The sequence below is a fragment of the Opisthorchis viverrini genome (assembly GCF_000715545.1).
Source record: "Opisthorchis viverrini unplaced genomic scaffold opera_v5_153, whole genome shotgun sequence".
NCBI classification, from domain to species: Eukaryota; Metazoa; Platyhelminthes; class Trematoda; order Opisthorchiida; family Opisthorchiidae; genus Opisthorchis; species Opisthorchis viverrini.
In genome coordinates this window covers 163,110-175,286 of record NW_008751810.1, presented here as the reverse complement: position 1 = coordinate 175,286, position 12,177 = coordinate 163,110, and the positions used below count along the sequence as shown (strand labels likewise).

Sequence of the window (12,177 nt, the reverse complement as noted above, 5' to 3'; positions counted from 1 at the left end):
AATGGGAACACAAACAACATTTTGGAGAATACTTTGCTTCGTTGTTATGGAACTAAACCAGGCCATAAGAAATACCGCACAGTCGACTGAATAGCATGTTCACGTGATATTAATATCATCACTTGATTAGATTAGCCGCACGAGCTTCACTCAGGTAAATATCGAGCGATCTAATGTTGTCATGGGGTAGCTTGTGTGATAGTTACGGGTATATCTCCCAACTGGCCTTAGAAAAATCACACATTATACGTCACTGCGCTCCAGTAGACGTCAAACCTCACAGTGACCTTGAGTTTGTGATTCCAGCCGCTTTAGTGAGCTCATGAAGACTTCGCGTTGCCAACCAGCAGTTAACCTGATCAGGAAATTTGTGCACTGGCGAGTGTTCTGTTGGTACAGTCTTCAATCCACTTGGGGTCTCGATAGTTACTAAATCGCAGATATCGTAATGGCATGGCTGTTCAAACTGGCCAGTGAGAGTGGGAAGCAGACACGTGCGATGCCTCTGAATCAACCTGATAATTCCTCGTAAGGGCAAGGTTCCTCATGTGTGTATAAACATTCGGGATTCCACCGAACCTTTTATTCGAATGTCCTTCAGTTGTGTTTGTAATGCACTACTCATAAGGTTGCTGAAAATTCACCGATAGCCCACGACTGGTTTCGCCCTTCTTGGGACTCGTCAGTAGGCGCAGTCCCCGAGTTTCTGTCAACCTTATGTTCTACTTGAAACCAAATTGCACGAAATTAGCGAAACATACTGATTTGCAAGCTAGCTTGGCTCTGCGAGAGATTGGTTTTTAATCTCTCGCAAAACCAAATTAGTTTACATGTCAGTGCACTCCGCTCATTCAGTTGTGGTTTTGCACTCATCTTCGCCCACACATTCCGGAATTCCCATGCCAAGCTCTTTCATTCATCTATGACGAACATGAACCGTCACTTGCTGTTTCCATGGCACACTTCAACTGTCACCAGAACTCATCAATCCTCTTTGATTTCGACACCGGCAGGAAGCCGTGTCAGTGTGTTCCCAAGGTGACTCAGTGTGTCAGCAGTTGTACATAGGTTAAGGTCATGCCTGAAGCGACGGCGATTTCACTACCATGTGTACGGATTGATTTAGGACACCACAGCTTAGTTTCCGGCGCAGCGTCCGTTTTTTTTGTCTAATTTTGGTTAAACTTACCCCCTCATAACGTTGAATGAATTCAATTTACGCCTTCAGATCTGTACTAGCCGTGGTACGCACTGATCTGTTACGAAGCCCGCTAGTTCATAAATGTGTGGATAAATTACGGTGAACAAAAATCTAGTCGAAACACGAGACGTTACTTTTCTGCTATTATAACCCTAAGCCTTATGCATCGATTCCAACGTTATTTTCGGTATCCTTATCGCACCTGAGAACTATTTTACTCGATGATGTTCGTATCTCGAGTTACTTATGAATTACTTCAGCCTGCGCATACTTTACCGATGTGATTGAACCGAAATCAGAGAACGGGTGAGTTCTTGACACCACTTCTCACGCACACCAAACTTCAGCTGATAAAACAAGGTTCGAAAGTGTTACACACCACCGTCTTTCCAACAAGATTTCTCCTAAAACTTTTCCAATTACATTAAAAAGCAAGTAGATTCGCTCATATTAGATAGTCGGTCTAAACAAGGACGGACGACTGAAGACTCAACGGAATCCTGCTGAATCTTTCATTTATGATATTCTACTTCAGCTGAAAATGCAGCAGCAGGCCGCTTCGTGTTTCATTTGGTACGACTAGCAAGATATTTTAATATATTTTCAAGACGCAGCACACCACTTATGAGGTATCTGAAAACTCTCCGACAAAGTCTGTCCAATTTATGTTCACGTAGAACCGAAGCTCGGGCACTACGCCTACCTGATGAGTTCCAATAAGAACGAAACCGGTTATGAATTGTCTAAAAGTTTTCAGCAACCTTTTGAGTAGTCTGTTACACCTAAACAAGGACGGAATGAGTTCTGCAGCAAAGCTTATCCGTCAACTGACAAACAGAACCCAAGGAGGTTGCCTCAGCTATGTACGAAATATCGATTTTATTGTAAAGCAGTCTGCTCAATGTCAATCAGCCTCCATCTATCAAACCACATGCCTTTCATTGTTTCTCTCAGTCCGGCATCTGATTTACTATAGTTGTTCGGATATGCACGGCACATAAATTAATACTGACCGTATTTTGAAATGGTCCAGCTAATTAGCTGCACAATAAGTAAGCTAATAACGCCTTTCTTATTCGGCTGTAGTGCTTCACCGCCTCCCATTATGAAAAGACAAAACTTTCGGTACAATGCATGTGATTACCGAACGATGCTTACTTATAAGGTCAATGATATGGTCGAAGCGAAAACCCAGTCTATCATTGAAAGTACAGCATCAATATGGAATGAAGTTTGCAGCTTTGGAGACGTCATCATCATCATCGACATGACACCAGCGTTTAACACCAATGCTTCGATGCCGTAGACGTAGGTGTCATGGTTGTACATGGGCTGGGATACTGTCTGGTCGCCCACACCCAGACAGGACGATTAGGGTCTCCTATCAAAGCCTTTGGCTCAAAAGCCTAACCTCAAGGCAGTGATGTTTGATGGCATATGCAAATTCATTACCCTTTCTGCAGAACAAGTCGGCACATGTTCCAATCCAAAACCTGGAGGATCAGGAGACTCTGTTCGTCAGTCCTTTCAACACTGAACTACCTGGTGTGAGAGACTTTGCGAATGTCGCGAGGACAACCCCGCCCCACTATAGCTCAATGAGTCGCTGAGGTGCGCAAACAGTCACACCACGGTACGGTACTTTCTCTTCGTGACGGTAGCTTTGGAGTAGGCCCATATTTACAGGCATATCCTCCCGCGTTAGCAAACCGCCCCAATGTCTTTATCTGTAATATCACCTTGTTGAAAGGGAGACAGAATAATGAAAATCTGAGTAATGCGCCTAGCCGATTAGCATTTCGTGAAACTGGTAGTAAGCCGTCGGTGAACTGAGACCTTTCCTACTTGAGAGTAAAATCCCGATGAAACTTAAGACTGTATGACGGGAGACCCAACTAAATTTGGTTCAGAAAGGCCGCTGAATATCTCACTTGGAGTGATATTTGAGATATCGAAGGCTTTCCCGCATATAACGCTGCTCAAAGGCGAAGATGAAGACTGTGGTCGGTCCACATTCCGAACAATCACCGGGTCGCCGTTCTACGTACCGGGCGAACCAATAAAATTGCCAAAGCGTGAACAAGCCTGCCTGTTCAGACGTGATAATTCAGATGTGATCTCATAAAGAAAACTACTCACAAGGTTGCTGAAAACTCTTCGACAGCCCACGGCCGGCTGCGCCTTTCTTCGGGCTCATCAGGTAGACGCAGTCCCCGAGTTTCCGTCAACCTTATGTTCTACCCGAACCCAAGTTAGACTGTTTTCGAGAAATACATTCATTTGCAAATTATTTTGGTTTTCACGAGAGACTCAACTGTATCTCTCGTTTATGGTATCCTACAACTGAATGTGCTGCACACAGGCCGCCTCATGATTCAGTTGGCACGATATTCGACATGTCGCAATATATTTTCATAAAGGAAACTACTCACCAGGTTGCTGAAAACTCTTCGACAGCCCACAACCGGTTTCGCCCTTCTTGGGGCCCATCAGGTAGGCGCGGTCCCTGAGTTTCCGTCAATCTTATGTTCTACTTGAATCCAAATTGGACTGTTTTCGAGAAATACGCTCATTAGCAAATCAATCAGGTGTGTCCTGTTCGCTCTGGTGGAGAAATGTCAACACACTCACCTCACCTGAGAGATATTTGGAGACCGGAAGCTAACACAGCGAAGGATATGCACTGCTGATGAGCTTTAACAAGGATGAAATCTGAGTCCATATATTTAGACTCACCAGAATCGTTGCCCTAGCATAAGCGGAGGACTGATGTGAATGTGAACTCTACAAATCCCGTAACCAACCATAGCTATTACCAGCATGCTTGGGTTCCTCTGAAATGTTTGACTTTAGTGGATCTTATGGTCTCTCGTAAGTTTTCCCATTCGGAAGCATTTTCCCCTAAACTTTCATCTCCATCATACCTCTTTTTAAGTAGGTGGAGTCATTCCAACCGCACTTCCACTTCCTACTGATCTTTTGTTTGCTCCCTATGTGTCGTCAGTCTTGAATGAAATGCTCTTGTGGTAAACCTAAGAGACCGACTAATTTGCCTGAGGTGTGTGTCCAAGTGTGCTTTGTACGCACACATTCCGGCTGAGACTATGTGTTCACTCACACTGTCACTGGAGCGTAAAACTTGTTTTCATCAAGAAGAACATATGTAACAGTCAGGGATAGGATAGAATCAGACATAAAACCACACATTTTTCGAACCTACAATGGTCCATTATAAACATCGTAGACGTTGGTGTTTCGGTGGGAAGCTGTTCAGTTGTGCGGTCATGTGTTCAAATTATACCTTGTGAATTGAGGATGGAAAGGAACTTGAACATTGAGTTAGTGAACCTGCCTGCATTTCTTCAGAACAATCAAATACCCACTATAAAGCCTGATAGTGTATGCAAACGCGTGTAGAAAGAATGGCGGCAAACTTCCTAAACGGTCAACTTCACAGAGGGAGTATAGATGATCCCCTTCGAAGCAATCTGCAACTGCATTAGGTTTTCCATTGTTCTGGCTTTTTACCGTCTCCCTGAGAGAGACAATGTGTTCTTACTTCACTATTTTCAACCCTACGCAGTTTATTTTCAATTTGCTCTTATGTGTTGTAGACCCGATTATGGAGTGTTCCTATGATAATCCCAGGGAAATAGCACTCTCTGTGTAGCTCTTACTGCCTGTGTAACAGTCGGCGGGTAAATCTTTTTAATGTACTACTCATAAGGTTGCTGAAAATCCGTCGACAGCCGTCAGCAACCTTATGAGTAGTACATTACAAAGATATACATGTGTCGCGATATCCCGAATATCGTAGCGACTGAGCGACTGAGAAGCCTGGTGCGGCACATTCAGTTGCCTGAGAACATCACAACGAGAGAGATGAGTGCAGATGAGTCTCTCGAAAAACCAAATTAGTTTGCAAATGAGTGTATATTCGCTAAAGTCGGCAGGTAACTTTAGTCGCCTTCATCGTACATCAAACCTTGGAGCAAAACCATCTAATCGGTGTGTGTTTCCCTCATCCTCATCGGTTAACAGGTAAGTACTTTTTGCTTACGAAAAGCGAACACAGCTAGTTGGACCTGAAGAAACGTTCTCATGCACCAAATGAATATTCAGTTGGGTTGGCAACGAGAAGTTAGGCGTCACAAGCGACCGCCGGGGAGGTTATTTACGTTAGAAGTGCTGTCTCAGGCCATCCAGGATTTCGCCACTGAATTGATTTCAATCCTACAAGCAGAATAAATGTGGTGGCCCAGAACAACTTACCTGGCTTTTTATTAAACCAAAGTCAGTTAAATTATCGTGGGATTCAAGGTTAATTCTAATTCTTTTCGTTCCGCTTTTACCCACAGTTAAGGAGTGGTAAAATTAAACGCATCCCTATCCGAATACTTTAAGAAAATTAAAGGACGATTACACGGGACAAACAAATTTTTTCCACTTCTTTCGAGAGAGCTAATCAGATTGTCGTTTTGTGTTGGAAACTATGGCGCCATCAGTCGTACCTTGTTGTTCCCCGCCGCTCGCCTTGCCGGCCGGTATCAGGGACATCATCCATCTGTGCGCTCTAATCGACTAATGTCCACGAAACGGGTCACCTACAGTGGCAGTTATTTCGAACACAACGAAAACAAACGCGGTTCAGTTTCGGTCCGAAAACGCTGCACCCAATTAGCTGAGGCGTCAAGTTGGACTGATCACCACCACATCAATGATAGATTGCAGCATCGGTTTGCACCGATGACTATGACCAGTGAGAACATTTGTGTGCCGTTTGTTGGGAGATTTTTTCTATGTAGCTTGGATACTCGCATCATCAGACAACCATGAGAAGTGAGTGAAATTGTGTGGGCGTGCAAGCGAACAGTGAACAGATAAAAGATTTTGTACCTATCATTATTCAACCCCACGTGAACGAAGACGAGGTGGACCAATCTTTTGAAATAAATAAAGTCGTGCATCTGGCTAATTCGTGCTGCCCTCACAGTGTGTTCAAAGGCCTCTCATTTATAACAACCAGGTTTTGTCTTTGCCATCAAATTTTAGTTGATCCTTACCGAAAGATATCATACGACTTGGGAAGCAATGAGTAGAAGAATTCAGGCAAAAAATGAACATGCACCCTGTTATCTTTGTGGCGGTAAAATTTATTATTGCTTTCGTATTAGCGTAACTAAGTTTGCATTTGGGTGTTGGGTTAAGCCATCCGTTATCGATACCCATTCCTCAGGAAGGCTTTTTTTTACTGTTAAGAGACTGTGTTATAACCTACGCTCCACTTAAGGTTCTTGGTTCACGCCTGTTTTTCGGACCGAGTCAGTTTAGAATGTGGTTGGCTGGTCGTACGTGAGTCAGCCTGATCGATGGATTCATTAGCGTCCGAAAAATTCGGCACCCTACACTCTTTTAAATTTCACAGTGAATATTCCCAGACCAAAACTTTAATGTACTGCGCTTTAAAAGGCCACCTCTCATTCCTCAGCTTTAATTATTTTGACTAAAATGTCAGTGTAGAAAAACAAGAAAAATGTTTCGGCAATTTTACGAGTAGTGTCTTCCGTGGAGGTATCATAGGGATCATTTTTATTTGTGAAACTCGGGATTAAGAGTTAGAAGGAAATGCCCAAAGGGTTGTGTGGTTTCCTACAACTATGTTCATCTGAAAAATGTTAGACAACACCTTCCTTCGCCTAGTATATGGTCCATTCTTTCAGCGGACCCATGACAGAAAATCTGACGACTTCCTTTATTATCCGCAGACTCCTTGTAAACTATGTGAAGTTCTTACCAGCATCAAAAGGCACATTACCCTGGGAAGTTTTATCCAAGCTCAACTCCCCGGTTATCGTTGTTCACGTAAGGGGCAGTACAATCCATACTTTGCTTGTGTTGTTATAGGGGAATATCTGGCACATGCTTCTCTTTTGAATTACATCATCTAAATGGAATGGTAAGGAGCACCTGACATTGTGGTTTCAGCATTTCACCAGATATCAAGCCGATAAATAATTCAACAGTCCAGTGTAATATCTTCGAAAGCAATTGGAACGTAAACGAGCCAGTACCCGTAAGTTTTGAATGGTCTTTCTGTGGTCAGGGCAGAAGTAACTTTCCAATCCACAGAGACGCTTTCGTGGCACTGATTCACCGGTAGAAAAATCTCTTACAGAATGACTGAATTCGAAAATTTTTTGGACGAATTGTGATCTCACGGTCGCTAACAAGAGCAGAATTAGGGCGCTCAATTATACCCATGCATTAATCACGTTCGTAAGCCGGTAGACGGATTCTAAGCTATTGATGTTCTCCTCGGACAGTTTACGACATAAAATTAACCTGTCTGAAGTGCAGGGAGACATTGGAAATTACAAATGTTACAATTCAGGGCAAACGAAGTACAATATGCGAAGGAACCTCTAAATCGACATGGATTGGGCATCGTCGAACATAATAGTTCGACATGAGGGAGCAACTGATTACATCGAGATCCGATAAGCGGTAACAAGCGTACTCGGTACTCGGTCACACCTTAAGTTTCATTTTCATTAAGGTATATTTGTAGAGTTTATCTAGTTTATCTGGTTTATCTAGTTCTTCGTGGTCTACAGCAAGCAGATAATACTTATTGTTAGTGTGAGTAGGTTTTGAAGCTTTCAGCTTAGTCTTATAAGTGGTACTGAGAGAACGAGAAGCACTGCAAAGCTGTTTTATCCTTATCGGGAATCATCAGCGGTGCGAATCTTACGCAATTCCAGGGAGTATCGAACTTGCGACTTCCCAGCTAGTAGTTTAAATCTTTAGCTGTTTGGCCATGAGCGACTGATCACCGTTATGACTAATCTGTACTTAGGTAGCATATAGCGCCACTGATCCAAATCACGTGGTCACATGCTGACTGGCTTCTGGAGTGATGACTTCTGGGAGAGTGGGCCCTTCTTCCTCTGAATCACTTATAGATTGCTCCATACGTTGTTTAATGAATTCTCAAATCCCCCTTTCTTCCTGATTTCGGTCCTGTGACTGAAGGGCAAGGGTGCCATGTCCCGTTTACGTGCCACGATGCTGATCAGCTGCTCGTCAAATGTTCAGCCACTAGCTGGGAGCTCGCGAATCGGGGACTCCCCAGAGTTTCTGGAGATACACACTGCTGATGCTTCAGCATAATTTAGCATCACCTAAAGGATGAAATCTGCATTGAAGATATAGCTTAACCGGTAAATTCTTCGAAATAACGGCGTGTCCATTTTTGTTCACTACGGCACAAACACGTTTTGGCATCAGGCATTGAAGCACCCCTTCTAAATAGTAACATGCAAGCAGATGCGTGAAAACTGACATACAGACCCATATTAATCATTTGTTTGGTGGTAAAATGAACAAAACTTGAAACACAGTGTTTGTGATGTTTTATTTCACAACCTGCCTGGGTCGTTGAAACGCCATTCAGTCTTCGATTCGCCTGGTTTCGCCTCACTGCTCCATTCGCATAGCTGAGATTCTGCCCAGCTGAGTTACTCTACCCCAGATCTTTGCATTCTTATACCCATGAGCGTGAATAGACCAGTCTAAAGATCGATGATTTTTGAAGTTCCAATTAACATGAAACTATCCACCGCGAAAGTGATACTGGTATCCAACCAAATTCGTCACATATGCAGACGGCAGAAGAACCAAACAACCATTGTCACCTAGTATACCTTCACACATGATTCCTTGTCATACGTCCTCCTCTTTATCACGAATTTTGGTGTACTCAACTTATGCCACCGTGTTTGACTTCTCAGGTGTCTTGGTTGTCAATGTCACGTGGCGAGGTAGAACCTATATTGGAACGCTTCTGGATGCGACACAACATGACTTCGCCCCACTCTGGTAAGTTTGACAGTCACCTTGAAATGTCACGCACAATTCTGTTTTGTCCCGGACTGACTTATGACATAAGTAATATCTGTGATTAATTGTGGGCGTGAGTAATCATTCTATCGTGTTGGGAAGTTCGAAATGGCTCGGGTTTTTTTGGCTGACGCATGTTTAAAAATGCGAAATGAAAGATGGGCCAGTTTAGACTATTTCCTATTCAAAGTTTGATGCAAACATGCATCTAACACCGTGTTCTGGTACGTGAATACGACTGCCAACGTACATGTCAAGATTTCACATCGAGTTTTCTTTTGCAAATTCCATTACGATTGGTGAGAACTAAGCAGTGTTTTATCAGCTGTTCCAAAAAGGCATTGGGAAAAAACCGTGCGGGATAATATCTGACTGAGGTACAATCAACTAAGATTAGTGTAAGCATGATGAATTTACCCTCCCATCAAGAGGGTTTTGAACAATTTTCATTTCTGCAGCCCTGTCACACAACCCTAAATCTCCCCGTTACTGTCTTGATTGGCTTTTCTCAGGGAGCCGATTGGGGTTGAGATCATAGATTGAACGCGTATGGATGGATGCAGTGGAATGGGCGATCATCGAGGTATACCCACTGTCGTGAACATTTTTTATCCAGCAGCGTAGCTGTTTCGTTTTTCAAAGCGCCTATTGGAACGTGCAGAGCCAAGTTAACGGCGCTCAGTATTCGCACAATGAGGGTGAATTTTCGGAAGCTGTGACGTGTCACAGATGAACTAAAGCAATCGGACAATTGAGTTAAGAGTACAAGTCTAAACTTTTAAGCCCTATTTAGGCATCCTGGGGTCTCAGCGATGCTGGAAACTATCCCACAAGACTTTTCAGCCTGAGGCATGGTTGCTTCAGTGAACAATGAAATTTGGTGAGCTGCAAAAATATAAACGTAGACTAGGACGGTTTTTGGCCTGAGCACATACGCAGCAAAATCCAACATTTTGGCGAGGAAAGTTTCACTCCACTTGAAAAGATTTTGCAGCTGAGAGCATTGTGCGGATAATGGGCATCCAAGTTAACCACCATGAATCATCAAGCAAAGCCTTTTCCACCTTTAATGCAGCTAATCTGTGGACCGTAGTTCCTGAGTGAATATGAACAGACAAATACGGTCTAAGCCTGTTACCGATTACCGGCGCTATAATCAATCTAAACCCGCCTATGCATACAGTCGTTTTCTTCCGTTTCCATGGTGTACTCATACACAAAACGTTTTTGTCCAGTGTAGGTCCTGATAAGACCTACACGGCTTCACTGTCTCATTAGCCAATAACAGCCGAAAAAGTTTGCGATGCGTTGAAAAGGCGACAAGATGAGCTAACCTTTCATTTGACTTTGAGTTGTACAAATCAATGAGAAAACTGAATGGTGAAATAGTTCAAGTTTCTCCCCCACTGGCGTTTCAAGTTCGTACTTAGCAGAATAGTTTCTGGCGCTATCAGCGTACTTCCATGCAACCTTCGGAACAGACTCCACAGTCGGAAACTGTGGAAATGCATATGGTTGTGTGCAACTGCTTGCATGATATTTGTAGGCCGACATCCATCCTTCGTATTAGCTATTATTTTTATGTACAGTAATCCCCTGAGGATAAGAAGCCATGAGATTGTGGTGTATTGGACCTTTCCTATATGATGGTGTCTTTTTAGGGAGACAGCGCACGAATTCGCGTTTGAGGGAAAAAGGTTGTGTTTTCCACAAGGGTGACTTGTTTTTAGAGGGATCGTTATTGAGGGTAAGTGGCGGATAATCACGGGTCTAAATGTCAGTTTTTGCTGATGCTTACCACTCTATTCTGGGTTTACAGTTTTCTACTTTCGGCATACTGCTGTATTCTACAGTCGGTTAATCAGGCTGGGTTCGGGGTAGCCTTTGGCGACCAATCAGATGGGCCGAAATATCTCGCGACGGCCAGTCTCAAAAGTAACCATTCATTGTCTGACAGTACGCTTCTGAACATTGGACACCAAACAATATCGCCGTTTAACCCGTAATACGAACCTAGAGAGAGCATATCCGACCTCTTAGGGCTGTGCTTAATATTATCTTGATGTCCGAATTACCCAGAGAAGTCTAAAAGTCACAGCATTTACGGACTACGGGGAAACAGCTTCAGGACTAATGCGGTAGTTTCTTGAACGGAATCTACTGTCCCAGAGGGTCAATAATGGAGCCACATCGTATGGGTGAATGGGGCGCAAAAATCCAGCCACTGTGACTTTTGTAAACAAGGGGCTGACTCGTGTCGAATTAGCCTAGACAATGAACAACTAGCAAAATTGTAAGTTTTCATAAAGGAAACTACTCACCAGGTTGCTGAAAACTCTTCGACAGCCCGCGACCGGTTTCGCCCTTCTTGGGGCTCATCAGGTAGGCGCAGTCCCCGAGTTTCCGTCAACCTTATGTTCTACCCGAACCCAAACTGGACTTTTTCCGAGAAATACACTCATTTGCAAATCAATTTGGTTTTCACGAGAGACCCAACTGAATCCCTCGTTTATGATATTCTACAACTGAATGTGCTGCACACAGGCCGCCTCATGATTCAGTTGGCACGATATTCGAGATATCACAGTATATTTTCATAAAGGAAACTACTCACCAGGTTGCTGAAAACTCTTCGACAGCCTACGACCGGTTTCGCCCTTCTCGGGGCTCATCATGAGGCTGTCTGTGTGCAGCACATTCAGTTGTAGAATATCTTAAACGATAGATTCATTCGAGTCTCTCGTGAAGACTAAAATAATAATAGATTACATAGGCTTTGAAGTCGCCGGACACATAATTGGCGTATTCAGTGATTGAAAAGCTTCTCCAATCCGGCATAATTATCCTATTTTGTGTTTGTTTTCACTGACCATCGGGTTGTAAGTCGACATCGTATATCCACATTTCTGACGGAAGTCAACGGGGATCTGCCGAGAAAAGAACGTAGATGACACGGAAAAACCTCAACCTCTGACAAATTCTGAGCAAGCCGATAAGATTACTTCAGCGTTTTCAGTATCACTCATCATCATCAAAGACAGCAACATCAGTGTTGGCACTGATGCTTCACTGTCGTA

The 12,177-nt window shown here is 43.5% G+C and overlaps 1 protein-coding gene across 1 annotated transcript in view; it reads left to right on the top strand.

Annotated features, from left to right (window-relative positions):
• T265_06978 (hypothetical protein) overlaps window positions 1–12,177 on the top strand; it is a gene marked incomplete at both ends in the record, with an annotated part of 87,940 nt that overhangs the window by 55,593 nt on the left and 20,170 nt on the right. Inside the window, one exon of the mRNA XM_009172395.1 lies at window positions 8,992–9,079. Within this exon, the coding sequence (XP_009170659.1) occupies window positions 8,992–9,079 (88 nt within the window). The remainder of the gene's footprint in view (window positions 1–8,991; window positions 9,080–12,177) is intronic.